The sequence below is a fragment of the Perissodus microlepis genome, chromosome 11 (genome assembly GCF_051167445.1).
Source record: "Perissodus microlepis isolate ML-2025 ecotype Zambia chromosome 11, ASM5116744v1, whole genome shotgun sequence".
Taxonomy (NCBI): Eukaryota; Metazoa; Chordata; class Actinopteri; order Cichliformes; family Cichlidae; genus Perissodus; species Perissodus microlepis.
In genome coordinates, this window is record NC_140471.1 from 20,470,755 (window position 1) to 20,493,908 (window position 23,154).

General features: G+C 45.1%; 1 protein-coding gene across 3 annotated transcripts; it reads left to right on the plus strand.

Moving 5' to 3' along the window:
* Positions 1-629: 629 nt before the first annotated feature.
* Positions 630-21,527, plus strand: nr4a3 (nuclear receptor subfamily 4, group A, member 3). 3 transcript variants are annotated; one of them, XM_084943550.1, is made up of 9 exons: positions 634-1,063; positions 4,097-4,267; positions 5,103-5,184; positions 7,658-8,493; positions 12,848-12,977; positions 13,836-13,999; positions 14,113-14,312; positions 17,623-17,801; positions 19,576-21,527. In XM_084943550.1, the coding sequence occupies exons 3-9, from the start codon at positions 5,121-5,123 to the stop codon at positions 19,836-19,838; spliced, it is 1,836 nt and encodes a 611-aa protein (XP_084799676.1). In that variant the 5' UTR covers positions 634-1,063; positions 4,097-4,267; positions 5,103-5,120; the 3' UTR covers positions 19,839-21,527. The 3 variants fall into 3 exon arrangements, with proteins under 3 accessions (XP_084799675.1, XP_084799676.1, XP_084799677.1); XM_084943549.1 differs by lacking the exon at positions 5,103-5,184 and having other exon boundaries at positions 630-3,342; XM_084943551.1 differs by lacking the exon at positions 5,103-5,184 and having other exon boundaries at positions 939-1,063.
* Positions 21,528-23,154: the final 1,627 nt, after the last annotated feature.

The following is a 23,154-nucleotide window of genomic DNA, read 5'->3' on the forward strand; positions in this document are numbered from 1 at the left end:
AAACACACCTTAAAAGAGCTCCATTACACGGAGAAATGCTGCTTTTGACATGTTTGATTAAAGTTTACTTGTGGATAAATGTGTACAATCGGTTAAAACATGCTTCTGAAAAGTAATGGAGCACAAGCATCACCAGGTAGTTGATTGGAAATATTTAGATACATCCCAGCATGTGTTCTGTATGGGAAAACATGCTCATGACTAATATTATTGTTACCTTTATTAATATGCTGTGTTTGTAGATAGAGAAATGGGAGATTTTGATGATGAACCTAAATTTAAAATCTATTTTATTAATATTTGTTTGCATTTTTTAAGGTTTTGTGTTTACTTTATACTTTATTGATTAAGTAATCTAGAAGAACAGCCTCTTTACAGTTCCTGCTAGTGGTGCAGGCTCGCCCGCCGGATCCCCCTCGGCTTCCTCTCCTGCAACCATCAAACCAACCGCCTCGCTCTCTGGCTCTCTCAGATTCTCTCTCCACCCCTCTCGCTCTCTCTTTCCTTGGCACGGCACACGGGGCTTATGTGTCTTGTACTGTACGGAGAGAGAGAGAGGGAGCTCTACACTGGGTGACGTCACCTCTCCCATGGCGTCACATTGACGTAGCGCATACCAAGAGCTCTGTGTGGAGGCAGAGCCCACATAAATGCACTATTTGACTTTCTCCCCTCAGACGGCGCACATAAACAAACGCGCGTTACAAGAGCACACTTTGCAAAGCACCCATCAGCACTGACACACTCAGCAGCACGGGGACGGACGCAGACTCGCTCCTTAGAGCCACTCGGGAGTTTGATGATTTCTTTTTTATTTCATTTTCTACTTTTTATACTTTAGAAAAAGTAAGTGGAAGGAACGGAACTTTTTTTCCTTTCCCTTTTCTTTTTCTAATGCCGACGAATCCAGCGCCTCTTCGACATCACTAAGAGTGCTTTTATTATTATTTTTCTTTCCTGTCATTATTTTTAACTCTTTGTGGTTGTTCTGGATGGAAAACGGATACTTCACGCGAAGTTATTAGCCCACTACATGTAAAGACGGAACCGCTACAGCAAACAAGTAAGTAAACAGAATGAATGAATGAATCTGTAAAGCTCTGCCTCACATCTTGGCGGAAACACGCCTAAAGAAGATAACCCTCAGCTGTACGTATTCAATTTTTTTCTCCACCTAAATCAAAAGCCATGATGGATTTACTACTCTAACATCATCTGTGCGCGTGCTGCCCAACTTTGTGCGCCCAACCTGTTGCTGCTCACGTCAGCCACCGGCACACGCGTGTTGCCGGTCATGTTTGTTGGCCTGTGCCTATGTGCGGGGTCTCCGAGGGCGAATGAGGCTGAACTCTGAATTTAATTTGCGCTGGAGAAGGTATCGTATCCTTTCCGGTTGTCATGGAAATGAGATGCCTCTCACTCTCACAATGAATAGTGGAGTCGGACGCACAAATGGTCTGAGTGGAGAGCGGTGTAACCTACATTCAGGCAGGAGCTCGAAGAGGAGACTTAATGCTCTTTGATTTCAAGCCATGGTGTGTTTGGGTTTTTTGTTTTTTGTGTGTGTGGGGGGGGGGGTGTCTTATCGGAGTTTTTTTTTCTTTTTTTAATTTTTAAGTTTTTGAGGGGGTGGTGTCTTTTTATAAAATGTATTTATATACATAGATGTGTGTAAGTGCGTGTTTGTGAGGTTGTGGGTGTGTTTGAGTTTAGATATCGCTCGGCTGATAGTCTGTGCCGGACTGCGCTATGATTTAACCTCCAATAACATGGAGTGAGCGTACTGTTACCATTACACCGTATATAATAAAAGTGACCCAAGATACACTGGTACTCAAATTGCCTCCGAATTTCATGAGCCATGTATCGCAGGAAAAACACCCTCAACCATAAAGCCACAACAACATTTCTGAAGCCCACCGTGAAGCATGCTCCAGCAGCTATCGTGCCTCTTGGCCAGTCACGTAGTTTATAATAATAAGCTGACAACACCGGGTTGAGGTACTTAAGTAAGTTGCTGGTTTTACCTTCTTTTCCCCCTCAGTTCCCTCACACACACTCAGGTTTACGCATACACGCACGAACGCGCGCGCGCAGGCTCCGGTGACAGGCTCCCACTCAGGGCTGATTTACAGTAGGCTAGGCTACTCGCATATTTCTCTGCTCTCTCCTTTATGTCCTTTCTTTTCTCTGTTTCTGTTTGCTGGAAGCCTCGCGCTGTCCGGGGTTATTGGTGCGAGGGGGCTACCGGGGGCTACCGGCGCTCCGGGGCGCGTGCTTTACAGCTCTTTTGTCGTTCTCTTGGTTACCGGTGCGCGCAGGGCCAGAGCCCCACCGGCCGGCTCGGTCTGAGAATAAAGTAGGGGGAGACCGCGGGTTCATTAAAAAAAAAACTTAGAAAAAGGCAGAATATCTCACTTTGTACAAAAATAAGTTTGTTTGAAGTAAAAACACTTCATCTTCATCTCTTTAACTCCCCTCGGAGGCTCTGATTAGAGCGTATTTACGCAGTTACGGGTTTAGCTTCACAACTTTATGTAAGAATGAGATGACTTCAGCTTATTTCAAATGTACTCTCATTTGTGCTGTTACTGTAACAAAATCATTTTTCAGGCCTAAAGAGGTCTCTTTTTTTCTCTCAGTGCTCAAATGGCTCCATACACAATTGAATAATGGCTTAACTGTTCCAAATCAGCCCTAATCAAATAAATGTTATACAGCTTGACTTGTCTGTTTACTCTGGTTTGTGCTTTTTTGTTTATTCCAACCTATTTGGGGACTGTTGGGAGGGATTACATCTATATGAAAGCCATATTCCGACAAAAGAACCACCGACAGGGGGTTCGTGGGTGTCCAGTAAATCCTTTGAGAAGTGGCTTAAAGTTTGGTGAAAAGTGGCTACTGACATGAAGCTGCAGGTGCTCCTAGTTTTGATCCGTATGAGGGTTGTGGGTTGTCACCAAGCTGTTTTGCGATACACACAGGGAGACTGCGTGGTCTTCTCAACTTGATCGTCTCATAGAGGGGGTCTATGTGTGGCGGAGAGAGAGCCACAGTGAGAGAGAGACAGAGTATATAGGAGTGTGTTACAGAAAGGGGGCGCTCTGGGCCTTGAAATCCTCCGGCCACGGTGCACCCTGCTGCAGTGAGAGGGAGTCGGAGGCGCACGGCGCACAGGAGCCCGCTGGTCTGGTTTCAGGTCCGACTCACAGTTTTCTAGATTTCTCTCTCCCCTCTGGATGAACCCTGAGCAGGCGAATGCGGCGGTGATCAGAGGCAAGAAAAGCGATGGCCCGGAGGCACTGGCGCAAGCTGCTTTTATAAAAGTTGTCACTTTTGTAGGTCTGTATTATGATATATATTTTTTCATTATTATTATTTTGTTTCAGAAGTCGTTTAGTTTGTTGACTGGTGGAATTTCTGTTTTACGGTGCAAAATATCTGTTAGGCAGTAATTATAATAATAATAATAACGGCGAAGACGTTAGTGCTAAAATGAAACCTGTCGCCCACGTAGGCAAAGTTTTGAAATGAACCCAAAGTCCTCAGTTGTGGTTCTCTTTGTAGGATGCACTCAGTGACATATTTATTGTCAGAATTGCCCTGTGTTGGATGTAAAAGTCTAAATCTTATCCCTAATTTGCCTTCCAGCGTGTGCACTTGTAGTTATTTGAATTTGCGCCGTCTCAGCGCAGTGCTTTACATCCCCTGTTATCTCTTTCTACTGCTTTTAAACCCGATAAACTGACTGAATCTCTCAGATGAGATTTTTGTGCCAATAACGATTTGCTTTTGAGATGAAACGAACGCTTTGCTGGTTGTCTTTAAATTGTGCAAAAATATTTCTCTGTCCGATTTTTTTCTAAAAGTGTGAGGAAATTTTGAACACCGAATTTGAATTTGCTGAACTTTGTGGAAGCAATTTAAACAAAGGTCTCCATTCTTGAGGGAGAAAAAAAAGAAATAAATTTTCGCTTCTCTTTGAGTAATCTTTTTCTTTATTTTTTCTTTTTTTTTTAAGTCTTTACGAGCGGTTGAGGCACTTACCTGATTATTCAGCCTGCCACTGGCTTTAACACAGCCATGTCTCACCCAGGCACAGGTTCGGAAGAGCGCGCCCAGCCGAGCTCGGAGCCCCGGCGGTCGGACACTTCCTTAGCGACGCCCGCCGAGCCCTCCCAGCTCCAGGAGCCCTGCCCCGGCCGCAGCCACGCCACCCCTAAATCCCGGACACCCAGCACCATTCAGCGCGAGGCTCTTTCACCAGGTACAGAAACAAGCGCTCAGTCTGTCTTCACTTTCATCTTACCCTTTTTTCTTTCTTTCTTTTTTAATCTCTTTCTCATCTGACGCTTTTGTAACGAGTGCAGCGGCTCTGACACTTTCATTTCGTGTTGCTGTTGTGGAGTGCTTGGTGATATGAGTCGGGTGATTGTTTTATTGTGGGGAAAAAAGAAAAAAAACAACATCCCAAAAATTGAAAAAAAAAAGTGTATATATATATATATATATATATATACATACACCTTTTTACTTAGTAGTTTAAAACACAGGGGTTAGATCTGAATATCAGCTGGTAGGCAGTCGTTTTATTTATGTGTTTATTTATGCTCTTTTACTCCTGTTAAAGGTCAAAATATGAGTTGAAGTTTCCTGAATGTTCTAGTGATCTTTTGGTTGTGCTGCAGTCGTGAGCCCATGTGTATGTGTGTGGGTTGATTTTGTCTGGCAAGTGAGCTGACATTTCAGTCATTAAGATAAGACAATTCTGAGGCTAGGCACACCTATATCCAAAACCTGGAGGCGAAATGTGAATCATATATATATTTATATATAATACAATCACACACACACAATTTTGTCAATTGTAATTCAATAGAGAAACTACACTGTATACCCTGAAGTAACTGGTTGTGTAAGTGTGTCTCTGTGCTTTGTGTTTTGTTTTGTTTTTGTTATTTTTGTGTGCACAGTGTAAAGGGAAAAAAGTAAAAATCACTCTACGCATTGTGGGACGCTGACTCCCCGAAAATGTTTTGTAGTTTATTGATATAAAGTGTTTTTGTAATTTATGTCTGCACCTTCATGTTTTCATTTGTTAGATCTATGGCATTCTGACAATGAACAAGCGCACTCAGTTATTGGAACAGCTGCAGTTTGTCCAGTTGAAATGCACACCTCGAGGTTAGAGACTGTTTCCCTTTGCCTCACTATGCTGCACCACCTGTGTCTGACTCTGCTTGGGTTGTCTGTCCTCTTGCTTGCACACACACACGCACACACACACACACACACACACAAACAGACACATATGCACACAGCTGCTTCAATGCAAGTGTCATAAAGGCGACCCGATGGTGGTATTGGACTTTTGAGAATCCCCTACACTGACTTGCTTTGGTGACATTAACAACTAAGAAGCTCCGGTGATGGATCTCTATTTGCACTTGTGGTGAGTGTGTAAGAGAGGATGCAAGTTTGTAAGCATGGGTGTGTGAGTGAAGGTTAGACACGCCAACAAAAGTCAAGTAACGAAGACGGTGAGACACTCGCAGAGACAAGTGGTTTTACAGGTTTTCAGGATAAGGGTGTATGCTTTTGGTAGAATGAACATATACAAGTCCATGTTGACATCTTGAACATTATAAGCAGATGAACACACGTGGTGGTGGTGTGTGTGTGTACCAGAAAGAATTTCTTTACTCACCCGACAGACAAACATCACACTACTTTGTAGCCTTTCTACCCATTTCTCTCTCATTCTTTCATCTCTTCACAGAAAAACCAGAAATTTACCATATTTAAATATAAACATGTGCATGTGCCACGTGCAGTAAGTCTTGCACACATTTCTACACTAATGGCCCCTAATCTGAGGCTTGACCTACTGACACAACACAGAGAGCCGCAACCTTTACCACTGTACTCTCCTTTTTTCAGTTTGTTTTTTCTTTCTCTGGTTCTCTTCCTCCTCTGATGCCTAATCAGTTTAAAAAAAGGTCTTTAGGTATAGCCCAGAAAGGCCCCGTGACGCCCTTAATGCTGCATGTGTGTTTTTCCACGTGGGTTGAAGAGCTGGTCACTCGCAGAAGAAGAAAAAAAATCTCGATGACGTCAAGCACACGTATGCCTACAGCTTGACTCATATCCTCAATTAAAATAAAAAGAAAGAAAGAAATGTAGCGGCTTAATGAGCCTACTGATACACTATGCTTGTATATTTAATGGTTAATATAAAAATTAATAAGAATTATTTCAAAGAAAAAATATTTATAGCAAAGAATTTTTAAAAAAAAAATTATTTATCTCAATATATATATATATATATATATATATATATATATATATATATATATATATATATATATATATATATATATATATATATTTAATCAGGACTATTTTCCTTTTTTTTTTCTTGCTTTATAAATAGATAAAAGTTCAGGTGAGACCGCTTGGGCGGAGGTATTTGTGAACGCTTTAACAACTGCAGGACCGATATATCCCGTATTTGACTAGACAAACATGACGTACGGGGAAAGGGGGCGATTACGGCAGAGCGCGCGCATGCTGGGCGTCAATGGGAGCAGCGCAGTGTTGACAGTTCCCTGCTCGGGAGAGACGAGCAAACACCACAAAACCCTGCCTGCGCTGACACTCATGACTGATTATTATTATGCACACACACACGTGCAGACGCACGCAAACGCAGGTGTTGTATATTACGTAAGAGTTTTGATAAGACCATATAGTCCACACACAAACACACACACAGAGAAACGATGAGCTGGTGGCCTGTTGCTGTAGCAGAATTAAATCAAGGGGGAAAAGTGAAGACATGCCGACTGGCGTCTGCAGCAGTTAGAGGAAATATCTGTGTCTGCCTGTCTGTCTTTATCTCAGTGTGTGTGTGCATGAGAGGGTGTGCGTGCACGGGCGTGTGTGAAGGGTCTGTGCAGCAAGCATCCAGCACCACCATGGGGTTCCATTATTATTTAATGTTATCTCATCTGCTTTTCCATCTGACTAACCAGAATACACGCACACACATACAGATTCTTGTATTTGAGCTTCAGAATCATCAACTGCAGCTTCTCTAACTTGACTAACTAGGAAAATCAGCAATGTTCGAAGTTTTGGGTGTGTATGTGTGTGTGTGTTTCAGTATTCAGGGTTTTTTCCCCCCCTTTTTTTTTGCTGTACTTACTCAGTGCAAGTGCAAGAAGTGTTAACAGCAGAAATGGGTGTAAATTGCATCAAATGGAAAGATTTGGTTAAAGCTTTTCACAGCCTCTTCATTGAAAGAAAAACTTTTATAACACTCTGCAAACTGCCTGTTCCAATAGAGCTGTGCAGATTGTTTTTGTTTCTTTTCTTTTTTTTTAATTTTTTAATGGTTGACCCTGTTTAGTGTTACCACTGTGTGCATGTGCATCCAATAGAGTCTGCCTGTATCCTGCAGATTTACTGAACATGAAGCCCTGCTTCTCTGATTAAATCACTGTTTGTAAAATGTCATAAATTCTTCTTCTCTGCCCAGTGATTGTTGCTATATAGCTGTACCCTACTAACATGGGAATGTGAAGCTTTTGGGATACATGTGGTCTGATGTGCCACGCAGCTCTAACCTGCGTGTGTGCTCTGTTTCCTCCGACAGATATGCCCTGTGTGCAGGCTCAGTACGGGCCGGCCCCTCCAGGCTCAGCCTACTCTGGCCAGTCCTTCAGCTACCAGAGTGAAAGCTACAGCTCTGACCTCATGACCCCCGACTACACCAAGCTGGACCTGGGTGGGGGTGAGATCTCTGCAGCTGCCACCACCTCTCTCCCAAGCTTCAATGTCTTTGTGGACGGGAGCTACGAGCCTAAGTCCTCGTGCCTCTACCAGATGCCCACGCACAGGCCCACAATCAAAAAGGAGGAGGAGAGCTACCCAACTGCCCCACCCCTGGAGACCATGTCCTCCTCCACCATGTACTTTAAACAGTCTCCCCCTTCCACTCCGACCACCCCGTCTCTGCCACCCCAGCCGGGCACCTCCTTCCTGTGGGGGGAGGAGCACCCCCTGGCTCCTTCTCACCCTCACTCTCTACCTTCCAGCCTGGAGACCGGCCCCCTCAAGTCCCCCCGTTTTCCGCACTTCTACCAGCATTCGCCGCCCCACAGTGGAGGCAGCGTCGGCGGTTATGACAGCCTGGGAGGAGGGCTGGTTCGCACCTCTTCTTCCTCCTCTTCCTCCTCATCATCAGTTTCTCATCCTCACGTCCCACCCCTGGAGCAGCCCCTGTACCAGCTGCACCGCGGAGCAGGGAGCAGCAGCCTCGCCTTTCGCTCCCTGGCACTTGGACCTTGTGGCCCTCTACTAGCAGACAGCTTGCCCTCTCCACCCCCACGTGGCCCACAGGGAGAGGGAACCTGTGCGGTGTGTGGAGACAACGCGGCTTGCCAGCACTACGGCGTACGCACATGTGAGGGCTGCAAAGGCTTCTTCAAGGTAAAAAAACAAAACAACCCACAGCTATTATTAAAGTCTTCCTCTAGTTTCAACCTTTCTGGTCTTTGGTTTTCTTTTGTTTTCTTGTACTTCTGGGTCTTGTGGTTTCTAATAAGACATCACGCACCTGTCCCTCATTTGTATCCCTCTGCATCTTTTGAAGTATTCCCTCTTGTTTCTAACCTCTCACATTCACAACAGACTTTCCATCTTTAAAATCTCAGCCAGAATCTGTGAACTGGCTGCAAGCTGACTGACGTATTTAAGTCGGAGCAGTTTGCTAGCATTTGCCTTGCTCCCACTCTACACCCTTCTCTGTACTCTCTAAATCGTCTTTAGAGTCATTGCGAAAGCACAACACACCCACAGGGGTCGTTTCTCCCAGCAACCAAGTGGGCAAAGTGTGCATAAGCACTGGCTCTGTGTATATGTGTGCGTGTGTGTTTGTGATTGCTTGCATGAGAACACAGGATGATAAAAACATATATTCTCTCCAAAATAACAGCCGTGTTCAGGAGCTCAGATACTCAGAAATAACGCGGTGTGCGAGCACGTAATGGTGAAGGAATCCTTCATGAAATCAGTTTTCTGACGGCGTGTTTTTAGTCAACTGGCGGCCACGAATTTGACCACAATTCTCTTGCATAATGCTCAACCCGATATGAATCTGTTTGAAATTTGGTCCCTCAAGTGATTCAACCTAACACTTCTGAACCTGCTGTCTCACATCCCATGTTGCCGCACGTGCTAACGCGCTGACAACACAGTTTAACACAATCCAAGAGCCGGTTTTTAGTCAGACTCATTTTCCATTTTCCTCATGCTGCAAGTCATAAAATACAACAGACGTGACAAGCGAGATATTATATTGCTGTGCATGTGCGTGTATACATATATATTTGAGGCTTAGTGGCACATCACTTGGAATTACAGTGAACTCGCACTCGGTGACAGTGGAGTAATTCATTTGCACAGTTTTTGAATTAAAACATTTTCCGGCACACTTGTTAAACATTCTATTGGCTGCACGAGACGAGAGTTAAAATTAAGAGACAGCAAGAAGGAGGGTGCACACACCGAGGTAATTGAATAATGCCTCTGGTAGGTGGAAATGAATTATCCTTCCTTTCAATTAGTTTCACAATTTGTTTTTATTTAGTAATTAATGAAAGCAGCGTCTGGTGGCAGCAGGCTGCGGGCTGTCTGCTCGCTGCAGTGTTCCCTCCGCAGCCACAAAGCCTGTCAAACCTCGCTATGTTTCCTTTACACTCCCTCTCTCACACACACACACACACACACACACACACACATATGCAGATGCAGCGAGCCATCCCCGCCTCACGCAACATATGCAGGCAACCACACATATAGAAAAACATACTGTAACATGTGTTTTTTTCACACTGTTACCCCGTGAATCCAGGATGCAGCGGCAGCAGCAGAAACTAAATCGTGTCTCTCACACACACCTGCTCCTTGTTCACATATTCTCAGGCACATCACCTCCATTATCCTGATGGTTTTATTGTGCCCGAAAAATATTTTCCTGATTATATTTAATTATCCATGAATAGTTATTACGCATTAAACCGTTGTAGAGGCTTGCTGTAAATTATTGTTATTTCATTAGTGCAATTTGAAGCACATTTTCCCCGTGAATTAATTTTAGCTCTTAAACAAGTCAGGTTTTTTTTTCTTTTTGGGTTTTTTTTTTGGGGGCATGTTTATTATTTTGAATAATGTGTTCCATTCACGGGTTTCCATTAATTTAGTGAACCTATTCAGTATTTCAATTTTTAAAATAAAATAAAAAACTATTCCAGCTGTTAGTATAATACATTATGTTATCAAAAAAAAGAACATTAAAGTCCCCTGTTTCCATGCACCCACTGTACTAACCAACCGGTGAGCTGTTTTAGACCTGCTACATACTGTTTTAGTTTTCCAGGGCTTGCTTGGTATGTTAGTCATAGAAATTATGGTAAGCATCCGTGTGCTGGTGAAGATAATTGGAAAAACAAGCTCGGAAACGTGTAAGCTGATCATATAAACCCAGTGTGTAGGATTTTAGAGTTATAAAAACAGTAAAGTCAGCTCACAGATACAGATGTCTACATGTGTTTTTGCACTTTTTTGACGGCAGAAACTGAGAATCAGCGGTCGGAAGCAACCAGAGGGGGGGTTGGGATTTAAGATGGGGTGGAGAGAGCAAAGTCCCTCAAGGCTTTTAATTTAAGCCGAGGCTATTAGTACATGTTACATGTCAAGAATCTGTCTCTGCACGCCTCCGTCCGGCCTCTACAACAGCCACAGTATCTGCACTCCTGTCAGAATACTTTCAATTGTGAATGTGCTTTCAGTGCACACCACTCATTCCTCAATTCTGACTCAACATCTAACTGAAACTTTTTCACTTTAATCAAGTTCCTGCCCACAGAAACAATATGGCCTGGTGCAAAGTAAATTTTAAATTTGTTATTTTAATTAAATTTGGGGTAAACACGAGGAAAAATGACAGGGAAGATTAAATTAATTGAACTAGATTGAACTAGAACAAAGTGTACTATACATACACACACACACACACACACACACACACACACATATATATGTATGTATGTATATTTACACATCACATCAGAGACTAGTTATAGCTTTGAAGCTTTGATAGTGACTCCAGTCATCGTTTTTGCTGATTATTAGAAAGCAAAGTCACAAGAGCCCCAACCAACACACACACACACAAACGCAGACACGCGGATGATAACAGACAGACAGAGAAGCGAAAGGGCCAGCGCTCGCTCATGAGAGCTTAATTTATCGAGCCCTTAATTGATGATTGCAAACTCTGGCTTTTCTTGGAAACAGACATCTAAATTAAGCCTGAGGTCACTGAAGAATTTCCTCCTTGAACAAACAGCAGGGTTAACTTAGCTTATAGACTACTCCACTTTCACCTTTATGCGCACCGCCCAGCACACCGCCAAGGAAACCGGAGATTTTAAAGTTTCAGAGAGGAAAACACAAAAAAAAGAGTCACAGTTATCTTTAGAACACGCTCCGGGCGTGTTCGCGTGGGCTTTAATGTTGGTCAGTATCGGGGAAAATGGCGTAAATGACTCCGAACCTCTTTAAAAGTGTAAATAAAAGTTTGCGCACGGAAGCCTTGTGCGTCATTCAGCCTGCCTCATGTTTAGTCCGGACACCATCTAACTGGATGCATCCCCCCACCCCCCTTTCTCGACCACATTAATGACCATAACTTACTTATCCTCGCGCGCACGGGTCGCCGACCATTGAAGGGATGAAAGGAGACATTCACAGCGATCTGCGGTGCCATGGCAACGACTCTCATCCGGCACTGGCGCCCATTACGCGTCGGTTCCGCACTCGCGCCGAAGCATATGGAATAATTGGTGTGTTATTGGTCTCCTGGGGGGGACGGGCATGTGCGGCGCGAGGGGTTCCTAATTGGATTTATTTGTTTTGATGTGTTTTAGAAGCGTTAAAGAAGCCGTGGCACTTCCGTTATGTGTAAATTACAGTTCAGTTATAGGCGCTGCCTGAGTGGAGTGCTAGAGTCACAGCGGGTAAACGGTGTGGTAAAGTGAGTATTTGTGAGGGTTTTACGGTGTTGTCATCGCAGGTTCACCCCCGAGTTTAATCTCCTGTCAGACACGGGCAGCGTGGCCCCTTCAGGCCTCATTGGAACTGATAATGTCGGTCTGCGGTCTGTTCGTGCTGCGAGTGAAGAACTTCGTGCTTTTACTGGGACGGTCCGTTCAAAGTATTGCCTTCAAAGTATTCGCTGAGCCCCCCCCCTCTCCACTCCCTCCCACGTGGCCCGTTTCTGATTTCATTTTAATAAGGTCAGTAATAATCGCGCGAGCCAGCGGAGGAGAAAACAGCTCCCGCGGGGCCCATTGAGAGAGGCGCGATGCGCGAGGCCCCGAAGGTGCCACGAGCTGACCCGCGAGCTTCACAAACAATCTGATCAGGCAGCTTTCGCGGCCGCTCGTCCCCTACCCCTCTCCACCTCACCCACCCTACCCCGTCTCACGGGACCCGCCTCCGCACGCCACGCGCTGGATCTCTATTGTCAGCTGCGGCGCTAATAAAATTGCCCCTCCTGCAGGCGAGGCTTGTTGGGAAATTAATTTTATCTAATTATACTGATGTCACCGCCGCCTTTCAGCGCGTAATTAAAATCTGACCTGCGAGCTTCGCTTTCATTCTTTGACGGGCAAGGAAAAAGAGAGAGGGAGAGAGAGAAATTGAATTAAACAAATCAAATATTAGGTGTTGATTGTGTTTGGAGGCTGATTATCGGCATGCCTGTTTCTTCTTTCTCCAGCGCACTGTGCAGAAAAACGCCAAGTATGTCTGTCTGGCCAGTAAGAACTGTCCTGTGGACAAGAGGAGACGCAACCGCTGCCAGTACTGCCGCTTTCAGAAGTGTCTGAGCGTGGGGATGGTGAAGGAAGGTAGGAGATCACACACCTGAATCACACACACACAAACAAGCACATATGCACACAACTGCTTCAATGCAAGTGTCATAAAGGCGACCCGATGGTGGTATTGGACTCTTGAGAGTTAATCCTAATAATGCAACACTAATCAGACCTGCAGTCAGTGATCATAACCCCCGTCTCTGCAGTCAGTGGTTAATAGGCCAGTAATGGCCCAGCCTGTGGTAGCATCACACAGCTGTCTATGCAGAAACGCCTGTCTGTGTTTGGAAGAAAGTATGATACACATCATACCAATTAGTCCCTGCCACCTTTAAAGCCCCTGAGTTCAGTGTTGTTTAGCAGAGCCTCAAAGCTGACCATCTTACTCAAAGATTCTCCCATTATGTCATTGTGTTCACCACATCTGATGGGTTGACTGTTGCTGCATAGTGCACACACACAGACAGACACGTTTCGATGATGTGTAGAATCAGCGTGACACTCAAACTGCCCCCATTCCCATGAGGTTTGTCACCTGTCTCACACCCTGTAATACCCCCACCCACATATCCACATGCATAAACGCAAACAAACCCACACAAAATGCATACTGGATGTCTCTGTGTTGCATTAACACACATCCGTCTGCAGCCTGCAGAACAGCTCCACTGCCATCTGCTGGCTCGTGGCCTCCTGTGTGTGGAGATCGTGGCAATGTTGGGAGCACTCCTGAAGAGAGCTCTCCCAACCTTTTAGGCGTTATTTCGCTGAGATGAAAAGCTGATATCAAGCCGGTCAGCTGGAGGGTAGAACTTGACTGTGCATGCAGAGTTAATATTTCCACGTCCAACTCAAAAACCTCTTGCCTTCTGTGTTTCTCTGTTTCAGTGGTGCGTACTGACAGCTTGAAGGGGCGCAGAGGTCGTCTGCCTTCCAAACCAAAGAGCCCCCTGCAGACGGAGGCATCTCCTCCTTCTCCACCCCTCAGCCTCCTCTCTGCTCTGCTCAGGGCTTATTCTCACTGCACACCTCGTGACCTTGACTACAGCCAGGTAACCCATGCCCTTAACAATTCATTTCAACTGGAGAAATGCATTAGTTTATTTTCGAATAGAGATAGTTTACAAGTTCTTTCAGTAATTTCTCTTCTTTTCTTGATCTGCAGTTCAGCGCTGCCGACCCGCCATCCTCCTCCTCGGACGTCGAACACATCCACCTCTTCTACAGGCTACTCACCATCTCGATGGAGACCACAAGGTGCTGGGCGGAGAGGCTGCCTGGCTTCTCCGAGCTTCAGCGTGAAGATCAGAACCTGCTCATAGACTCCGCCTTCCTGGAGCTGTTTGTGCTGCGATTGGCTCACAGGTAAGTAGGCAGAAATGGAGCCTCTTTTAACACCTGTTTTAAACTTGGATCTCCACTCCTATGCACACCTCTCAAGCTTTTGAACCACACCGACTCACACTTGTACGGGCAACTTTGTTTTGCTTAGCATCTCAGAAACAAGAGGCACTTAAACCCTTTCCGATTAAAGTACAGTGCATAACTGTGCTGGCAAAGCTGTGTGCTGCTGTGTTGGTGTATCTCCAGAGTGGGAGGAGTGGAGCTGAGTAATCGCCATATGAACCAAATTATGAATGGAGTCTGTAGCTATGACAGCAGCTACACCCACAGAGTTCCGCTCTGCTCGTCTGATATCTGACGCACAGAGAGATCTGTGTGTGTGTTCTGCGGGCTAAAACTGTGCTAACATTGTGAACTGTGAATTGACAAGATCAATTTCCATCTCAAAGTTAGTCAGCTGAGTAACTGAAAAGAGCCGCTGTTATGGAAGGAAATACATATTCAGTTCAGCTGACCGACATAAAAACACAATGGGCTTCATTTACCTCATGCGCCCCCTGATGTATGTATGTGTGTGTATGTATGTGTGTGTGTGTGTGTGTTTGAGCGAGAGAGCACGTGTGTGTCTCACTGATGGATACCTGTGGTGCCATTGTGACTGCCCCGGCCCATCTTTGCCTCAGAATTACCCAGGGTTACCAGTTTACTCTTGCAAGGCATGCGGCTGGTTAAATTTATGGGTAGAAGATGGTGGCGGTGGTGGGGGGCTACAAGCTCATCTCTTTGTCTGCGCTGTCGTCTAGGGCAGAAGACCAACACAGTGAGACACGCACACTTACTCACACTCGCTGATGATGTAGAATCCCAACTTTCTGTCCTCCTCCCAGTGTAGGTCCAGGTGCAGGGTGGGTAGAGGATGGGCGGTGCCATCACAGTCCCAGCAGGAGGGGTGATCAGGCTGGGACTCTGACTCACTCTAAAGGGTGGACTCATAGGGGCCTCTTTCAAACACACGTACACACACAGACACACACTGCTCATCTTCTAATCGGCCAAACTCCCACGGCAGAGAGGAAAATGCACACAAACACAGCACTGTCTTATTTTCTCCGTCTTCCGTGGGAGCGATGGATGCAGTGCATCTCCTCGCTGACCCCGTGCTGAACCTAGATGCCCCGCAGACCCTCACTCAAGCGTGCGTCTGTGTGCTTGTGAGTGTGTGCTCAGAGTGCATAGAGTAAATTTGCTTCGTTCTTCTGGGCCGGCATTGCTGTAAGCACCCCGTTACCTAACAGTTTCTGTGGTTATTGGTCGATTACCGTGGTGACAGCGTAGTCAGGGGTGAGTGGAATGTGTGGCAGACATCCACCTGTGCTTGTGTGCGTGCGTGCATCTGCCTAGATACGCATCTACCAGCCTGTCTGTGTATTTTTGCTCCAGTGGCACTATCTCACACGGGTGAAATGGTCCTGTGAGATATTATTTGGTCAGCTCTGTGTTTACTTAATCACAGAAATACAGCCGGTATGTTGTGGAAATAACAGGTACTAATATACATTACCAAACGTGCATCGACAAGGACTGTTCACGCTCATGTTCGCGAAATTCTCCAAAAATTACCCTGCTGACGCTTAACTTTTAATAAAGTTTTGAATTTTGACCGATCTCCCATTCAAGAGGTGTTCTGGAGCAATGCTGTTGATTTTAGTCCCTCAAATCACATTGTGCTCCTTTGCCCCTGTGATACACGCTCGATCAAATCAGAAACACTTCAGCTTTAATTTTATTTCGGGGAAAAGTGAGCAATGACTGTGCTGGTGCTGGGAATGTGGAACGTAAATGACGATCATCCCTCCAGTCGTCTACTGCGGTACCTTTGGTCTTGAATGCTGCAGACCTTTCCACTAAAAACTGCTTTTTTGTTTATAAGAGAAGATCCAGCTTTCATCACCAGCGATGAGCCCCAACATAACCGTGGGGCCAGTTTGACACAGAAGTTAAGTGGTCTGTGTGCAAGTCTGAGGCCCCGGGTGTAATCGCAGGCGCACGAGTGCAGGAGTTCAGAGCAGATCTTCCAGGGAGTGATCTAAAAATATGAATTTTGCTGGCTTCAAAGGTGCTCAATGGTATAACTTTGATCAGCCAAGTACAAGTTTTGAGTTTCACATGCGGAACATTAAGGTCGCACCTCGTGCAGCAATGAAAAATTAGGTGAATCTGTTCTGTGAGAGATGTTTGACAAGAAGTCAGGACTTCAACCTCAGCCTAGAGGAGATGATACGAGGGATCGAAATCAAAAACAAATTTGCTGTTCTTCCCCAGCAATAGGTGAGAATAGGTGAGGGGCATCGTTTCTCAACCTCTTCCTGTTATTCACTTTCTTCTCTGTGCTCTCTTCTTGTGATTTCCTGGAAGTACAAAGAATATTTTGGTCCCGATCGCTGGTGCTAATTGTTTTTGATGTTAGTTGTTAATGCTTTCTCATGTATGTGCATGTGTCTGGCCTAACGGGGTGTCTCTTTTGAACTGAGTCTAATTAGACACAAATAGCGTTGCAGTTTATCCTCATAACTGCCAAACCAAAGTTTGTGCAGGGTGCAATTTGAGGCTTTCCTCCCTTTCCACACTAATTCCCCTCTTTGCTCTCTCTCTCTTTAATATCGTCTGTTTTCCAAGTACACACTTTCTCCCCTAGATCTTCCATCTCTCATAGTTTACCCTTCTTCAACTAAACACAGTTGCAGCTCTCCAAAGAAAAGCGGGCTCCTATTTTAGAGACTAATAGAGACCAGTCATAGCTCTCCATCATCCTCTGCTTGCACTCTCTCTCTCTTCCTCCTTCTCTGCTTGATGTCAAAGAAGTGGGATGTTGTGTGTCGTGAGTAAGTGATGGTTAAATACATCTGAGAAGACTTTTCATTTCCTTATTAAAACCTTGTGTTTCCACTGCACACCACAGCCTGGGCACATTAAAGCCATAACAGTTTATCTATCTGCAAATATACACGCACACACAGAGCAACCCTCTGCCCTAACCCTTCACCCCACCCTGCCACAAGGAAACGCAGGAATGTTTTAAAATGCTGTAATTTGGAAACACAACCTTAATCAGCTGCATGCTTGTGTTTGATGTGTGTCCCGTTTCTGCGTGAGTGCGCACACTGCCAGGTTTCTCATTGTTTTTTATTGTAATTGTTTCCTTGCCCCAGCATCTCAAGCTATATTTACAATACATGAGGGAAAATACAGAGTTTTCTCTGGAAAACGGCGATCTAATCAGTCCACCATTTCCTTCTTTTTTTCCCCCTTCCTCTTTCTCTCGGTTCCTCAGGTCGATGCTGTCGGAGGATAAACTAGTGTTCTGTAACGGCTTGGTGCTGCACAGGTTCCAGTGCCTTCGTGGGTTCGGAGAGTGGCTGGACTCCATCCAGGAATTCTCCGCTCACCTCCAGAACCTAAATCTGGATACCTCTGCCTTCGCCTGCCTGGCCGCCCTTGTGCTGCTCACAGGTAACCACAGATTTTCAATCACGAGCTTACTAGCGGGAGGAACAAGAATCAAGGGGTCCTAATTCTGTGGTTGCATATAGTCACCTGTGCTCAAAGTTATTAACATCGCCTCTCCACTCCTCATAAACACTGCGAATCATTTAAGCTGAACATGAATATACAGATAAAACGCTCGCTCGCTCGCTCGCACGCATGCACGCACGCACGCACGCACACACACACACACACACACACACACACACACACACACAGCATCTTCCTGTTGTCCAGAGCTTTGCCTCCTGGTGATTCAGTGTGACAGTGATCAGGTGGACACATCCTCTAACGTCAGACACACGCTTAAAGACACACATGTGCATGCGTGTTCCCACACATCTCTGCCCCGAAACAAGAACCTGATACCCAGAAGCACCTGCTGCACCTGCCACACACCTGGCCCTCTAATCAGTGTTCATGTGTGAAAAATGAAAGGAGAATCGCAGCCTGCTCTGAGAGCACACACGCTGCAGGCGAGGCAGATTTCGTTTTTTAAGTAAAATGCATCAGGCGACAGAGACTAGTCTGCAGTTAAGTGTTTATATTCATCTTTTTAAAACAGTTTTAGGGTGTTGGATGCTGTAAAGTAATGTGCAGTAGCTAAAAAAAAAAAAAGAATTAAATTAAATAAAAAAATCCCCCTCCCCCTGCTCTTAGCTTCCTTATTTCACCCTGCCCCCGCCGCCTCCTCTTCCTCAACCTCTTTCTGTCTGAGCCCTCCAACCCCATCCTCACCCTCTGGGGGAGCACTTAACTCTGTTCCTGATCGACCAGCCCACCGTGGAGCGCGGCTCTGGAATGGCGTCTGCGGTGTTCTCAGTGGCGCTCTGCCACCTCGGCAAAGCACACAGCGCAAAGCCACGACAGAGCCACCAGAGCCACCAGGCGATCGACCGCTTCAGAGTGGCCTGTGCAGAAAGGCAGTCATCGATCTCTCCCCGGGAGCTCACGCTCATAGAGAAAGAAGGGGTAGGGAGAGCGGGAAGAAAGACAGGGAAGCGGAATTGTGTGGCGAGAGGTCTGAAAGCCGCGCTGAAAGGAGGGCCGGAGTGACTCTGCAGCGGGAAACACAACAAACAAAAGAGTCACATAAACAAACAGTAAATAAGCTTCGGATAATGGATACCTCAAAGTGAGACGGGTCTTAGTGGCAGCCTCCCCTGCAGCACAGCTCGTAGTGTGCCTGCATGTGTGTGTTTGTGTTTGGGGGCCTGGACACCCTGTTCTCTGCAGAATGAGTTAGTGTCACATTAAGCCTTGTACGAGTGCCACTGGAGTTGCTATGGGCAGCAGTGTGTGCATTTCTAATTTCATTTTGCTGCACACAGGGCCACATAATCAGCTAACTGTTGAGCACTTCTGTTCTGCTCTTTGTCTTAATTTCTAAAATTGCACTGACTTTTTTTCTGTGCAAATGTTTAAAAAAAGAAAATAAAAAATGTGCTCATATAGCCGTGCATGTGGACGTACACCAGTGAGAAGGGGGCTTATTAGATTAGACTGAGTATTGATCTGTAGTGAATGAGCCAGGTTAAGGCCTGTTAAGAACATGAGCCATACGGGCTAATGAGGTGGAATTCAATATAAAAGAAGATGTAGCTAATGCTCTTTCAGCTGAATGAGCTCTGATGTATGTATATGTGTGTGTATTTTTTTTCCCCACTGACTTTATTTTGGCCATTTAATGATTATTCTCCTAACATCTCTTTCTCCGTCTTTCTTTCTTGCGAATCTACAGAGCAAGTCCCCGGTCTGAAGGACTCAAAGCGGGTTGAGGAGTTGCAGAATAAAGTGATCTGCTGTCTCAGAGACCACCTGGGCTGCAGCCCTTCATCCTCCTCGTCCAAAGCCGCGCCTTCTCTGAGTCGTATTTTGGGTATAAGGGAAGAGCTTCGTTCCCAGAGGACCCAAGGCCTTCAGCGAATCTTCTACCTGAAGCTGGAGGATCTGGTAGCGCCTCCGCCACTGATTGACAGGTTCCTGGACACTCTGCCCTACTGACGACTCGGGCTAAGCACGCAGCAAAATGAACCCACGTCACGTCCTGTCAAGGCCTTTCCCCAAAGGAGCATGCAAACACACCCAGAAGAGAGAGAAGACGCACTCTCTCTCTCTCTCTCAAGACTGATGCAGCGCACGGAGAGCCAATCAAATATTTTTGACTCGACGGGGACAACCAAACGAGAGCGCCTTTCACTCAAACGGACTACCAGCTAAATGCTTTTCACCTGTATAAAAGACAATTACTCAAATGCTTTACCACTTTTTATTTGGTCCTCCTGTTTCGCCCCACGCTGGGAGGAGGGGGGAGGATGATGAGGCTGAGATGGACAGGAGAAAAGTGACTTTTTTTTTTTTTTTTTTTTTTTGACTGTCCTTGCTCCATCTGGGTTGCAGCTTATTCGGCAAAAAAAGACAAAAAACAAAAAAAAACAAAGAAAGAACCGACGTTTATGAGTACTGTTTATCTGTGTTTCGGCCTGGCTCGTTCTGTCTGAGGACTTCCATTTAGAAAGGAGGGCTGGGAGAGGTGGCGATGTAAAAGAGAGAGTGCGGGGAGGTGATCGTTCCGAAATGTGCCGACATGTCAGAGGTGGAGCGGCGTAGGCGTAGGTGGGCCGAGATGTTACGACGCAGGACGCAGGTGTTTCATAAACACATGGAAGTGGCTGTTGAGGCGGGCTCTTAATTACAAGTGCAATTCCTTAAGTGCTATCGCGCCACAAGAGGAAGGGATGGAGGAGGAGGGGAAATCTAATTTCAAACTCTAAATTATTTTAATACAAAAACTTGTCCTGTACTGTCAGTAGCTAAAAAGAAAGACAGTCTCCCATCTTGCTTTAGACAGCAGAGGAGATACTGTGCACTAACGATCGATGACTGAGTCACTCAGACTTGAACTTTCTCTACTATGTGGTTTTTTGTTTTTTTTGTTTGTTTGTTTTATTAACTCAGTTTAAAATCATAGGTCGAGTAGAAGTGTGGAGGAATGAACATGGACAGAAATTGGCTTTGGAAGCACTTACACCCTGAGAAGGGCTAGAAGCACAGACACACACCCTACCTGCTCGCCTGGGGGACAGGGAGAGGAGGGTGCTCGACAGACAGCTGTACGTCCAGGGGTGAAACATTCCACGTTCATGCTCTTTTTCTTTATCGTTTTATATATCGCGGCGGCTGTGTGAGTGTGGAGGACATGATCGCCTACCGTCTTTGTGTGTGCGCTTAGACAAGCCAGGATCATATGCATGGTGTGTTATAAGCTGTCGAGAGCTGGCATAGCCTGTCAAAACAGCTCGACCTGTGTTTGTGTCTCAGACTGCAGCTCTATGGGAATCTCCCCAGGGCCTCCACCACCCACTCACACCCTCATGATGACGCCGGTTTTAAAATAAATAAAAAAAATCAAATTCTATAGATATAAATATATATAAATATATATATATATATATATATATATATACAAAACTAATATTTTGAAGTGTTTTTAGCTTTTTCAAATATTGTGGTACGAGTTGTGCATTGTTTTTTGAAGAGAAACAAAAAAAGAGAAAAAAAGTTGCTGTTTTTTCAATGTCCTTCTTTGGTTAGAGTTTCCTGTTCGATATGTTGTTGTTTTTTCTTTCTCTTTGGTTCACTGGATTTTCTGTTCAGCACTTTGAAATCATAAACTAGTTCTGATTATTCTGACCCCGGCTGTGTCTTGTGTTTTGATTCTTTATAATTCATTAACAAAAAAAAGAAAAAGCACAAACAAAATATTGTTTTCTATATAAGGTAACAAAACATCAAATTTCAGCCACATTTTTACATGTTTTTTTTTTTAAGTGTGTGTGTGTGTGTGTGTGTGTGTGTGTGTGTGTGTGTGTGTGTGTGTGTGTGTGTGTGTGACTTGTCAGACACAAAAGCCTCTTGACAGGTAAAAGGCCTTGTCTCTCTCCTGGGGGACCCTCGGGCTCTCACAGAGAGTAGAGAGGGATTAGGAAAGTGAGGAGGGGGAGGAAGAGGGCGGGGAGAAGAGCTTCATGTTAGCATGAGGTCCAGATCAGCCTCCAGCCTCGTTAAACACCATCGATCGGCACGGTGACATTTCACAGCACATGCCGTCTATACTGTTACCGCCATCACTCACTTGCCGTCCTGCACAACAGCGTTACCGCTAACACAGACACACACTCTCTGTCTCTAACAGCCAGGTGATTGATAGCAACTGTTAGACAATTGTGAACAGCTCTACCTGTGCATGTGTGCGGGGGGAAAAGAAGAAGTGGGTAGAAGCAGAAGAAAGTGCACAAAAAGTAAAGAGTGAGCACGCACCACCACCTCTTCTGTTTTATGATGTTTAAACTTTCCCCTTTGTGAATAAAATAATAATTTTAGAAAGATGAAGCGCAATGGCTTTCAGTGACACATACTAACCTGGAAATGCCCATAAACATTATCAGTGTATTACTTATAATTCTGTGTGTTTGTGAGTGCATGTGGCACATAACAACAAATATCTGTCCAACACTTCATCCTCCTTTGGTTTGGGGGAAGGTGCGTGGGGACTGTGATGTGTTTTTAATGAGTATGCAGGAAAAAAAAACATTCACACTTTTTTCTTCTTTTTTTTTTTAAAAAGTGGTGTGATTGTGTACATGCTAAAGGAAATGAATGAAGTGTTAATATTCCTCCTACAACTGTGTTACATGTAAAATAACATGACATGAAGCAGAGAGCATGAAGAGCAAAATCTACGCACACACACACACAGACACACTCACACGCTGAGCTGTCACTCTCCAAGCCGATCGATCGGTGCTGACAGATAGCAGATACCCAGAGTCTTAATTAGAGGTCCCATTAGAACATATAGACACACACACACACTCACAGATTCAAAGCATGTATTCTTCTGGTTCTCAATTCATAAGTTCTTCTCATAAAGCCATGTATAAACAACAGCAAGCATGTTTTCATGTACACATCAAGAGGGCAGGGAAATTAAAATCATGACTATGTTTATGTAACGGCTTCAGGTTCATGTCTGCTTTTTGTGGAAGCAGTGTCCTGGCTTATTGGACCACCTGCCATAGTTAATGTTATTAGAAACACCTGTGCTTTCCTACCATGACTTGTCACAAAGTCTACCATGACAAAAAAAACCAGGCCCATATCCACCGAGGCATCAGGATGTGCTAATCACACCTGCCACAACAAAACCAGTAAAGATTCATGAGGTAAGACATGAACAGAGCTCCCTGCTTGCTTCCTCTCCTGCTGACAGACCTCCCGGATTAGACTGAAACAAATGGCACCTGAGTCCTCCTGGGAC